The sequence below is a fragment of the Rhipicephalus microplus genome, chromosome X (assembly GCF_043290135.1).
Source record: "Rhipicephalus microplus isolate Deutch F79 chromosome X, USDA_Rmic, whole genome shotgun sequence".
Classification (NCBI taxonomy): Eukaryota; Metazoa; Arthropoda; class Arachnida; order Ixodida; family Ixodidae; genus Rhipicephalus; species Rhipicephalus microplus.
In genome coordinates, this window is record NC_134710.1 from 501,889,401 (window position 1) to 501,902,804 (window position 13,404).

A 13,404-nucleotide genomic window follows, 5' to 3' on the forward strand; every position below is an offset into this window, starting at 1 on the left:
AATGTTGACTGCAACACTGGCCAGATGGAAGTGGAGGCGGCGCTACGCTTGTTTGGGCGGTCACTTGAAAAGCACAAGCTTCGATATACGATTATGCTGTCGGACGGTGACAGCAAAACATTTCATGCTCTTACCAAAAATGAAGTGTATGGTTATATCAAGGTAGCCAAAAAAGACTGCATCAGTTATGTACTCAAGCGTATGGGAGCTGCCTTACGTACACTTCTGAAAAAAAAAAAAAAAAAAAAAAAAAAAGCTCAAGCTGGCTCGCTATGCGGTAAGGGCTGGCTCACGAAACACAAAATCAAGAGGATCACCTCTTACTATGACTATGCCTTAAGAAGTCACAGGAATGACATTCCAGGCACGCAGAAAGCTGTGCTTGCAACTCTGCAGCACATGTCGTCTACAGACAAAGCACCAAAGCATGACCTCTGCCCTGATGGCCCAGACTCGTTGTGCAAGTACTAGAGATCTGTGGCAAAGAATGAGAAGCCCCCACCACACAAAGACAGCTTGCCTGATTTTGTGAGCGAGGCACTAGAGCCAGTGTTCAGGCGGCTGAGAGACAAAGCGCTCCTGGAAAGGTGCAGTGATGGGATCACTCAGAACTCAAGTGAAAGCCTGCACTGTGTGATTTGGCCCCTAAAATCCAGCATGCATCCTTGCAGAGCATTGAGGGGGCTGTTGCAAAAGCCATAAGCCGCTTCAACCAAGGCGTAACGAAGAGCTACGTAGAAATTGCCGAGAAGCTAGGCTACAACGTGGGCTACAACCTGGTTCGTCGCAGCCTCGAAAAAGAACAAAAACAGGCTACAAAAATCGCAGAGAAAGGATCTCGGCAGAAACACAACCAAGACGAGGCTTGCACAGCGTCACAAGCCAGCAGGGGACCCTTCTTATAGCCCCGGTAGGCTGTAGCCCTGTCCTCATGCAAATGATGACAATTTCTTGCAAAATAAATATTGTGTGTTTTCAGTCCGAACATTGTGTAGGTGTACTGTACATGCAAGGACAACATTATTGTTTAATTTTTGTGCATTCCTTTCACTTGCAACTCACTGTACCGACCAAAAAGTTAAAAAAAAATCTCCTGCTGCATCAATGACCATGTCATAGTTTTGGAACAAGCTTTGACAAATATTTTGGGAGACTACAGTCATAAATTTAGCATGGTCATTATCATATAATATAGAGCTACAAAACAGTGTCATTTATATTGTCGTAGCTTCACTTTAGCAAAAGTTACAGTTGCTGGAATCTTCAAATGCATTTTTCTCTGTTCGTTGTTTTTGCACATTTCACTCCGTCTTACGGGGGTTTTTCCCATGTTATATTTTAGTGAAAGTGACAAAGTTGGTATAATTTTATTGGTCTTGAAATGATCCAGGGAGTGGTGCTATTTTCATTTCTCTAGAGCCACTTTACAAATTACAATTAAAGATAACTATGAGAAGAAATTATAGTAAAATATTTATCATAATGTTTGTCTGTTTTCATGCCTATAAAATGCTTTCAAATGGAAAAAAATGGCATCACCCCCTACAGCAAGTCTTCAGCATCGGCGTTATGCATTTACTTGTTCATTTTTCTAAGGGGAAATTGCCAAAAAGTCCCATAAGAGATAGGCAATAATAAAATTCAAACCCTAATATTTCCTGAACCAATTGAGCTATTATGAAACGAATTACAGATTTGAAATAAGCATGGAAAACTACTTTCGATAGTGACGTTTAGTTGAGATTGAGTTAAAATTTAAAAAAAAAAGTTTTTAGGACCCACATCTTTGCTTAAGTCACCATGCTGGACCACAAAAAGAGAGACCGTATTCTGTAAACTCTGTGGGGAAAAAAATGCATGGCTAACACTAAATCATTGGTGCCTTTGTAGCATCATAAAATAAAACATTTTTGTTTGCTTTCATCTCGTAGACACAGATCCCACACGTATATCTTCATAAATTTAAATTTTGTCAAAGTTTATTTTGCTTATATTTGTGATTTTGAGGGCCTAAAACAGTGTCTTGTCCGCCTAGTTTTTGCACCTCAAACCCAGTTTTTCAGTGCCTACAAATCCATCCTTACTCATGACTCTAAATGTCTCAAAATGTAAGATAATGTTCTTCACACGTAAACCTAGCAGATAGAAATTTTCGTACAGCATTAATCAATCCATTCTATCGGCTGTAGTGCAATATCGGTACTTGCGTGTTATAGTGGCTCCTAAACTATCGTGGTCTGATCACATTAGAGCAATATCTTCCAACACTTCCAGATCCCTAGGTTTCTTGAGACGCAACTTAAAGCTGCACCTTCAGGCATTTGCAAATGATGTTACTTGACACTGGTTCACTCTCAACTAGAATATGCCTGTTCCATTTTATCTCCCCCGTCAAAAATACTCAATTCATACATTGGAAGGAATCCAGAATAGAGCAAGCTGCTTTGTTGCCAATAACTACAGTCCCCATTCCAGTATATCACATATAAAGCAGGAACTTTCTCTTCCATGTCTTAAACAGCTGAAATGCAAAAAGGTAACAACATCGTTGTTGTTTTCTTAATCCGTTGTTACTTTTTTGGGCTTCAGCTGTTTAAGGCACGGAATACCAACTAGCTCGCTCCCATACCTTGCTTCGCTTCTACTCTTGAACATTCGTCGCGACATTGCCTTGCTGTCATTCTTTCATAAAATCACCCACTCCTCCCGAATCACTGTTAGTGGTCTGTAAAAATCATATCCCACCTCACGTAGACTACACAATTATCTTAGGTATTCTCGTATACTATGGCTCAACAAACGTGTTCAATAAGTTCGTGCTCCCACGTGCCATTCTTCTCTGGAATAGTTTGCCTGACCAAATTTCTGCCATGACAAACCATGATACATTCCGTCATATGATATCGAGCCTCTTCACAAACTTAAGAGAGTAAATACCTCATCATGGTGCAAAGATCAATTTTGGCAACTTTTGACCTTACAGTATCATCATTGTAAACTACTGATATGTTACGTCAGATAAGCTCGTTCTGAATGACAGTCATGCAGCTTCTTGTCTCTTTTCTTTTTCTTCACGCAGGAAATGTGTCATTTTTTTATTATTATTCTTGCGTGGTATTAGTTTTTATTTTGTTCATTTCCTAAAGTATGAACTCTTGTTTAAGATAGTCACAGTTATGTGCACGAAGACTGTGCCTTGTAATCGTTCCGTTTCTTGTGCCCAAGAAACGCACGCTTTCGTTTACTGTTCCCAAGTGTGCATCTTTTTACACTGTGCATACTGAACTGTAATGCAGTTTTATTTAACCTATTATTTTGCAATTGTTTCTTCTGTATTTTTTCTAATTTTATATGTAAATGTACATATATTTTGTGTATTGCACCCCTTACTCAATGCCCCCCTTAGAGGCCTGTAAGGTACCTTGAAATTAAAAAAAGTTAAAAACGTCTGTTGTAACAGTATACTTAGACTTTACATACTCCTTTCACAACCACGACAGACTGAACTTCTCTTTGCTGTGGATGCTTGTTGTAATGAGATTATACTGTATGTCTTCCATTGCCATTCTGTAATGATGTCGCTAAATCTATCTCTGGCAATCAGCTGTTGCTACTATCACCACAAACTTGGTTTTTCTTTTATACTCGTGTTTTGCAAAGCTGCTTTCTGAATAATGTCACAGTGCCATGAACTTCTGTGCAATAATCAGTTCATTATTACCACCTGAAAAATGGTGAAATATCAAGGTATCCAAGCTCATAGCAATACTACACATTGATAACCCACATCTATGCAGCACTGTTTCATTTTCAAACAGCGCACTGCTGCCAAATGGACATGCAAAAGGAGTTGTTTTCTTTTTGATCATGTTTTGCATGACATTTATTGCAAAAGCATGACTTGGGGGGTCCCGATTTGCAAGAGCACATCCAGCGTCCAGTGTTTGCAACAGCTGTGGGCAGAAAACACATGACCTCTCCCATTGGCACTCATGTAATTGCCAATATGTGGAGGGTTGGGGTTCTACTAAACCATGTAAATAAACACCATTTGGCCACCACGTTTCCTCATTCTTGATAACACACCTAGGAAACACAACTTAGCAGCACCCCTGATCAACCTAGCCAAAATAAACGCGCTTAGGGATCCTCTGCAATATTTTTTTTGTAATTTTGATATGCATGCAAACTTTATTAGGCTCTTTTCGCCCAAAATTTTGCTATTTGCACAGCTCTATAAATTACCCTGGCCTTGATAAGAAAAGGGTATCACATCCCTGTGGTACCTGAAAAATTTTTCTACAGCTACCCTGCAGTTGGCAACAGTGGTGTTCTTCATACCTAGTGATTATATGTTAAAACTTTCTCCAAAGGCTGTTTCAGTGTTATGTGTACTCTAAGCTGAATAAAATACTTACTTCACCCGCTCCCCCTTGAATAATAATAATAATAATTGTTGGGGTTCAGCATGCCAAAACACCGTGTAGTTATGAGAGACATTACAGTGGAGTGCTGCAAAAATTTTGACAACCCAGCTCTGGTTCTTTAATGTTCACGTAAATCTAAGCACTTCAGCCTCAAGCATTTTGCCTTCATCGAAAATGCGGCCGCTGGGGCTGAGATTTGGTCCCACGACCTACGGGCCACCAGCCGACTGCCCTAGCCACTAGATCACTGTGACAGGTCCCCCTGCTCCTTTGTTGCTAGATTTGTCCAAGAGGACATTAAGCACCTGCTCTAAGTCAAGTGCACTTCTTTGAAGCTTGAGCTCGACACAAGAACAAAGTAATCAAGGCATGAAGAAGACAACACGTTGCACTATTACCAACAACGTTTATTTTTCGGGACCCAGCCTCCCTATATGCACTGCATATGCAATAGTGAACAATGATCATGTGGTGCTAACACTATACACGTGTGCAAGGGTCACTTGCATCATAACACACAGCATCATAACAAATGATAACCACACACAAATATGAGGTCAGCATTTTTATAGTAAACTTAATTCTTTAGTTGACAATGATACCGATAGCATGCTAACGCAGTTATCGCCAAGACCATCGATATGCTCAGTTTCCATGATGAGGCAGGTGATTTCATCTTTATGATGACCGAAAATGATGGTCCTGTGAAAATTTGGCATACAGCCACGTGACTGAGTGTGGAGGGCAAGGAAACCGTCAGGTGGCAGATTTTTAGTCCTATTGTTGTGCTCCTTTGGCCGGAGGTTTACGTGTTCGACATAGTATCTCCCATAGGACAGCGGGTTGCGATATATGATGAATGCCTTGCATTCAATGAACACGTGCTTGTGAGGCCAGGTCTGGCAAAATAAACATTGTTGCTAGTAGTGCAATGTATTGTTTTCTTCATGCCTTCATTGCTCGGTTTTTTCTGTTGAGTTTGTGCTGCAAAAAAGTGCCCTGATCATCTACCTACAAGCCCAGGTTGTGACTATGGTCCAAATCAAGATGCTTCTGTTCCACAGTAGAACATCTGTGGCTCCAAAGACTGCCCCCTTATATTACGATTATGAGCAGTCATGTTTCCTCGTACAAAAGGGGAGTGAGTGTTGATGATAAATGTTTTCATTTGGTTTAGTCACAGCACTGTCTACCTATTTGGGGCAAGTTTCCATGCTGTGTTTAGGTGCCAAGCTGTCTATGGGCTGCTTAGCTTTCCTTGCTACATTCAAATGAGTCTTTGTCCCTGCAGGCTGACTCAAACTGGGCTGACAGAGAATGTTTCCAAAACACTGCGCAACCGAGACATCCATGACGAGAAGAACACAACAGCCAGCAAACGCGAGAGCAGCCATGAGTATGACTGATGCCCTGGTATGACAGGCACCCTTATGAGCACGCCAGGCCAGCCTCTCCCGATTTGGTGTCCTCGAGCGTGAAGCCATTTCCTTTTGTTCCTCTTCTCTTGTGGTGTTTCTTCATATGTCGCAGCACTTTCATAGTCTCTGTTGCCTGCCAGATGCGTTATTGTTCCTATTTCTGCTTACTGCTCACACTTGGCAAAAAAAGGAGTCTACGTGAAAAGTTCGGCCATGTAAGGCACATTGTATTCTCCCCTTATTTTCAGGGTCTTCTTTTTGTTGTTATCAATGTTATTGTTGCCCCTAAGTATAGTGAATGTGTGTTTGATGTTTATGCACTTACTGCAGTGTTCACAATATTTCTCTTCCTAACACTCTTAGACAAGATTAGCATATGCAGATGAAGTGTCAACGTTACGAATTCCTAGTTTACATTGGTGTTGCTAAAGTCTTTCTTTTTGCTCGTTCTCTCAGTGTTTTCCTCGTTTTTTCATGTCAATGTCTTGCACTCATACAGTGCATGGTATTATAATTTATGGTGCGAAGAAAATTGATAGATCCTTGTAACACATCTTTGTTTGATGCCCCCATCTGTCGAGCCAGCCAGTGTGGGAGAATATATATATATATATATATATATATATATATATATATATATATATATATATATATATATATATATATATATATATATATGCATGTGTGTGTGTATGATAGCACAAGGCTAGACGTATGCTGCCTAGTCGTGGGCACCAATTCTAGGTGGAGGATCTCGCACTCCCTTTGTGCTTTAATCTATGTTGAGTTTACAGAGAAATAAAGTGGAAACTACTCTGTTTCCTCTCACAGTTGAATGCTTACTGATGCTGTGTTCAAAGCACCTGATTTTCTTGAGGGATCTTGGTAATGTTTTTGTCTGTAGTAGCCTCTTGCACAACAGCTACAGTCAAGTGTTTATTGAAAGCTTTATGTGGCTCATGGAGTAAAAACTATAACACCCGATGATGGTGTGAACACGAACTAAAAATGCAGGTCGATCCTGAGGTGATGTGCTGCAGAGAGCTTCAAGGATGGATTATTCCAAGTGATAATTCTTGTATAGTATGAATTAAAGAGACCCTAACCAGAAGCAATGAATTGGTTTAGATTGTATTCTGAGAATGCTAATGTCGTTAATTTCACATCATATGCTTATTATTAGCAGAAAAATCATTTTTTGATTTCACCTTGAATTCTCAGAAGCAATGAATCGGTTTAGACTCTGAGAATGCTAGTGTCATTATTTTGCAACATCATCGGCTTATTTTTAGCAGAAAATTTATTTTTTTTATTTTACCCTGAAATCTCCCTGGGTGACGTCGCGAATTTCAAAGTGTATTGATCATAGTTTGTCACCCATTGGCTCCACAAAATTTTCCGAAATTTGGTCTGTTAAATCTATACGCCCTCAAAGACGACATACTTCATTTTCACCTGTGAGAATCTACGTTGGATGCTGTCAAAACATGGCATGTCATGGTGAGAAAACTTAAGGCGGAGTCGTCACCCACATTTTGTTTTTGCTCCTTTTCTCACTTACTATGCGTCTACTCGCTATAAGTGTAGTGTTTTTGGTACTGTGATTGAGTACTTTAAATACACGAGAAAGATCTTTTTGCTATTTTGTGTCGCTCTAACAGTGACTCAGGTGTTCAAGGGAATTAACTTAGCAGGGGTGTGCACATTAATCGAAGTGCATTCACAGCAAATCGAGTGTAATTTAATGAGAACATAAGGTTTTTCCTTGGCCAAAAACACTGCAAATTTCTTTCATTCAGTGGACATAGAACACTACATGGAACACTTAACTTTCCTATTCTGACACACTATAGAGCAGTGGTTCTCAGCTATGGATTACCCCTGGCAGCGTGCCTTTTATTTACACCTGGCAAAACATGGTCAAACTGAAGTTCTATACCAATTCGATCTCAACAAGTGTTGCGCTCAACAGCCACATTTAACCTGTTTTTAGCTGTGTCTAAGTTTAAACTATGCAAGCCTGGAAGAAGCATGCTGCACATATGTCGTAGAAAACTGCAACATAGGCTTTACAGCCATCTCATCATGAATTGAATGCGAAAGTTGGCTTCGTCGCTATGCATGTGTTGTGCAGTGAAGCAAATGTTGAATCGGAAAGGGCTGCTGTTTCTGAGCATAGTGCGGCTTCAAAAAAAAAAAGTCCCCCCCCCCCCCCCCCGCAGCAGCTTTGCAGACACCACCGATTTGAGGACCACTGCCATAGAGGATTACCTGTAGCTAAGAAGAGGTGCAAGCAGCATCTGAAGCAAAGTTGTGTCACGCATAACGTGAGGTTACAGACTGATTTTCAAGGAAAAATAATCCCAACATATGTAGCCACATTTGGTGGGACATGGTTTTTTTTTTTTGCCTTTTTTTTTTGTTTTCTTAGCCTAGCTAGTTGTTTCGTGTTGCTTGGTATTTAAAGTGGGCAGAGGTGTTGCAAGTACTACATGTCGGCATTTCATGTTGGTCACTTATTTCTTGGTGCACGACTCTGTGCACCTTCAGTGGGTGCAGGCCTCTCCTCTGAATGGTGGCATGTGTGACCAAGTACTTCTACTACGTGACACTATAGCAAAACCCAGTTATAGTGAACTGGTTCATATACTAAAAATTGTTCGACACCCAGGTTACCTTGTGTGCTGGAGACGCCTCTTATTCATGTCTTGCACCACTTACATGAAAGATTCATTTGTTGCGGACAAAACTACCTACATGATTTAGTATGCAATAATTTTGGTGTGTAGCTTTCACATTTGCAGCATCCTCGATAATAGCATTTTCAATGTGTGACATTGTATAAAATTATCGTGGGCTATTTCCTTCAACATTGGCCTTCTCAATGCAAGACATTGCAATGAAAGCAGCAGGACATTATGATCTCAATTGAATTATCAGTTGTGTTGATCTCATTAGGTTTGAACATGCTGTCAAGAATTCTCAGCCACTTGATTAGGAAAAAGCTTGCATTAGTGGTGCATGGCTTGAGATACAGTGGAGCTGGTCGGACAATAGCCAGTCCTGGCCTTTCAATGTTTTGTCAAGTATTGCGAGGTTATGCTAAGTTTTAAAGAGTCGGCCTGCCTGTAGTGCTACATGGCATAGTGTTCAAAAAAGATGTGAATGAAGAAAGTGTGACTGGACATTCCTGGTCCCTGTCTTTGCTGTGTTCTTTCACCATATGCTTTGGTTTACCAAGTTAATTCACTCTCTCTGGCTTGATAGATGTCAGAGGGGAGTGCAGCACTGCTGGGGCTCATCCACTCGAGCCATGCGCCAGCTAGCCGGCCTTTCCGCCACGTGTTGCTAGGCAACGACGCTTGGTTTAAGATAGGTCTCTAGAAAAAGTTTTGCAGTTTTGTGATTTTGGCTTGTAGGGCTTAGGTTAATTTTAACTTTAAAATAATGAAAGTAAGGAAATTGTGAAAAATATTAAAGTAAAAATGCACCAAAATATGCATGTTCCACTAGTAGTCATAACTACAAAATGGTCAATGCGATTCAAACGTGACTTGGCAGGTACATAGCAAGGACAATATCTTGTTTATATAACCTCCACGATTGCCACATCTGTAAGCTAAAGTGGGCTATCTTAAAAAGGCTTTGAAAATCAGCCAGTTTGTATTGCACAAAGTTGGCTGTAGTACAGAAAAAGATACTGCTTGTTTTCAATTATTCTGTTTGACTTCTCAATTCTGCCTATAAAGAAATAGCATGCAAAATTTTATGTGAAAATATTTCTTAGAAGAAACATTATCACTTTGGCAAATGGCTTCAAGATATTTAACTAAATATCCATGTAATTCAGAAACATTCAGTATGTCTGAAATTCACCAGGCTCTCAGCTTGGGTCCTCCTTTGAATCTCCTGTTGAGGGAGGTGAAGCACATATTCCTTGACAACATTTCTTTACAGCACTCTGGAAGTTACAGAACCAAAATGCATGTGTGTGCTACTGTGACAAAAATAGCACTCAAGTTTTCTGAAAATTTTCACATCTGCCTTGCTGAAATAAATACTGCTTTATTTATTATTAGGCTCAAATAGTTGTGTGAGTTTGTTTGTGAAATACAGTCATTGTTCACTTTGCAAGTAGGCCTTTTTCTTTTTTCAATTTCCTAGACAGCACCAAAAGTGTGGTGCACGTTTGTTTTCCAAAGTAAACATGTTGTTTATCATGTAGTGGATCAGTCTGCAGCGGCAAACGTGCTGTTTAGTTCTCCGAGAAAATGTGCTCATAACAGGACACAGAAGTGTACACTGAACAATCTGAATACTTCCTCATTTTTCGTGGATATGTTTTTCGAGACGCATTAACAATACAAACGACCAAACCAAAGTCACTCATCAGCCAGCTACTGTGCGGACAAGCCTCATCTCTGTAGTGCTCGTTTTGCGTCTCCAGCTGACTTTTATCCACGTCTCTAGCACCACGCAATGTTACTGTTGTGTTGATCTAATGTTGTCTTTTAAACCCCTGGCACCAAGTTTGGAAATAGGCGAGTTGTTTGATAGTCCGGCATGCATAGGCACTTCTGACTAATTATTTATGAGTGACAAACATCGCCTTAAAGGGCCCGGCCCTCACCAGGTGACGTAATGAATTTTAGTTAGGAATTATGCCACAACAATTTTTCGAATCGGTCATGAGAATCTGAGAAAACAGAAAATCGATGTGTCTTGAAGGCGCACGAAGCCATGATGCGAGAAAACCCTTGCCGCTCGCCCCATGTAGCCTTTGCGAGCCAAATCCCCTCCCTGCCCTCCTTGGGAAGTGAGGATCACACAGTGCTTATGCTGATGTCATTCGTATAAGGTCTAGAGCGCTGGAGGCACGTGCGCATGAGCCCACCCCTAATTCACTGCCCCAGACTCCATTACGAGGCTGTGCACTCATCGGTTCGTGTGTCGGGTGGGAGCCCAGCTGTTGCTGCAGACAACAAAGTGAATGCTGGGACGCATACTGGCAAACCGCCTCTGATGAATGACTTGAACAAGCAGTATAATATAGTTAGTGCTACCGAGCTGCTACAGAAACGCTGTGCGCACGCCTATGTCTACACTGCGCTACGCTGCTGTAAGACGCATTGCTCTGTTGCAACAATCATGGGAAGCATCGAAGTGAACTCGGATATCCTGCGATAAACAAGAGGTGACAGTGTAGTAAGTTGATTTGTTGACTATGTAACAATAATCGTAACTTGGTGAGCCTTTGTTGCAGCTCAAAAAGAGCCGATGTCGGAAAATTGGAATGCCTACGTCATATATGTCTCACACAATTAACATCTGTTGGCTCAGCTTTCACTCACTCAGTCATATCTTAGGCCACTCGTAGTTTACGTGTACATTGCTTGCATGGTGCCTATTGCTTTTTGTGGAAATTTTTTTAACATTTATATTAGGTGTTGTAAAATAATCATTTAGGAAATCTTGAATAAATATGTATTGTTTATGTTTTATATTCTATGTGCATGTCATGTACTTGTAATCATTTTTGTACTACTACTGCTAAGTGTATGAACAGGTCACCAGGGCCTTTGTCAAGCCGTTCTAGCAGTTTTTAGCCTTGGCGACCTTCCAGTTTTGTCTGATAAATAAAAAATTTGAATGCCACTGCTACTAGTTAGTATAGGGATTCAAAATGAAAAGCACGAATATCTGTAGCAGCACCTCAATAAATTGGCGAACGATTATTATCATAGTGTTTCTCTAAACACATGAACTTTCCATTCACATGAGAAAAAGACCGGGCTATCGTTAAAAGAGAAGGATGTGAATGGCAGCATATTCCCTCTATGTCAAATGCACTTCGAAATTTCCTTGTATGCTGTCATATAAAAACCTGGTGTTATTTTTTTATATTTCACCATGCTGCACATCTGTAGAGTGCTGAAGCGTTGACAGTACACTCACTGATATGCTATACAAAAAAGATGCTCCGAAAGCAAGGGTAATATTTAGGGGTGTGTGAATAATAAATTTCGAAAGCAAATTTAATATAAATCTTATATTAGCAATGAAACCGAACTGGATACTCTTCTAATAACTGATTTTTTATAATAAGGAAACCGTTTTCAAAACAGCTAGTCCTAGAGCTCCACAACAGTTTATTTGAATTAAACATTTACAAACTGTCACCAAATGATTGTACAAATATAAAAGCTCTAATGAACTCATACAGCGCAGTGACCAGAACCCTTCGAAATATACGTTGTAACTGAATGTTGGATTACTGCAGTGACTACAGTATTCAAGTTGATACCTTGTCACCAGCTTTTAAATATAATTGATGCATAGAGTTGAACAATTTTGAACTGAACACCGCACATACAGCTAAAGATTCTATGAAACAAATAAAGTTATCACAACATTGGCTTTGGCACAGAAAGCATGAAAAAAATCGATGTTTAATGCTGTATCTAGAAGAAAAATTTACATAAACAAAACAGTTACATCTGTTTTTATTCATAAAACTAAATGCAGCCATAATTCCTACCTACAATGACGACTGAAAATGATTAATGCAATACGGCTGCACCATAGTAAAAACCGAGTAAGAGGGGAGTTTTCAGTAAAAACGCTTTATTTGGTAATGATTATAGCATTGATAGGGTTGAACATACTTGGGCTGAATTTATATAGGTAATTTAGGGATTAGAAGAATAATGGCCTTTAGGTGATCCCAGGTTATGCTGCTTAAAAGGGCTCTAAAACACTTTTTTAAGTAAGTAGAGAATGGATCCACTAAAAATGCTTAGTGCCTCACGAATTCAACGGCACAAAAATTTTAAGAATCCGTTCAATACAAGTGTAGTTACAAAGGTTTGTCGCACGCTTCAATCGCATTCCCTCTTCTCTCGTCCCGACGAAAGCGCTCGAAGCTAATCAGGAAGAGATGGTGTGGGGAAGAAAAATACATCATGCGCGCCTTGGGACCTTGAGCACTTTTTCTTTGTTTTTTCTGCGAATACGCAGCTCTTTCAGTGTGATCGCACGCGTGGACAAGTTGTGGCCTCTCGCAGCGATCCCTGTAACGACTGAGCGTGCCGTATTCAAATCAGTCAGTGGTTGATAGATGGCCTTCTACAAGTGATTTTTGAGCTTCCTCTGTTATTTGTCAAGAGAAGAGAAAGCCTTTTTTAGCTGACTTTGATAATTTATTGGGAATTCCAGACCGTATGCTCCACTCTAATATTTGGCTCTCGTGTTCTCAGGAGCCTCTACAACCGATTGGCAGCGCTTTCTGACCATGCTCAAAAAGTTTTGCAGGGCACTTTAAGAGTTGTCCCATCGGTGCGGATAATTTGAAAAAATAATTGATATTTTGTAAATGTACCATTCAATTTTTCTTTCTAATCAAGTAGCATGCTATTTGATTTGTTAATTGAATATTCGCTCACCCTTAGTAATGTTGCCATCACTGGCCCTTCATCTTCTCGTGTGATTGAGCATCTGTAAACATCATGAGTGCTTTTTCTTTTCTTTCCTTTTCTGCATTTCATTCTTCATTCAATTTA

At 40.1% G+C, this 13,404-nt stretch overlaps 1 protein-coding gene across 4 annotated transcripts in view; it reads left to right on the forward strand.

The window, feature by feature from the left end:
• Window positions 1-11,346, forward strand: part of LOC119160747 (protein GPR107) — a 428,055-nt gene extending 416,709 nt beyond the window's left edge. For all 4 annotated transcript variants that reach the window (XM_075881006.1, XM_075881007.1, XM_037412965.2 and 1 more), the window contains one exon: window positions 5,719-11,346. In XM_075881006.1, coding sequence (XP_075737121.1) covers window positions 5,719-5,833 — 115 coding nt within the window. In that variant the 3' untranslated portion in view covers window positions 5,834-11,346. The remainder of the gene's footprint in view (window positions 1-5,718) is intronic.
• The last annotated feature ends 2,058 nt before the right edge of the window (window positions 11,347-13,404 follow it).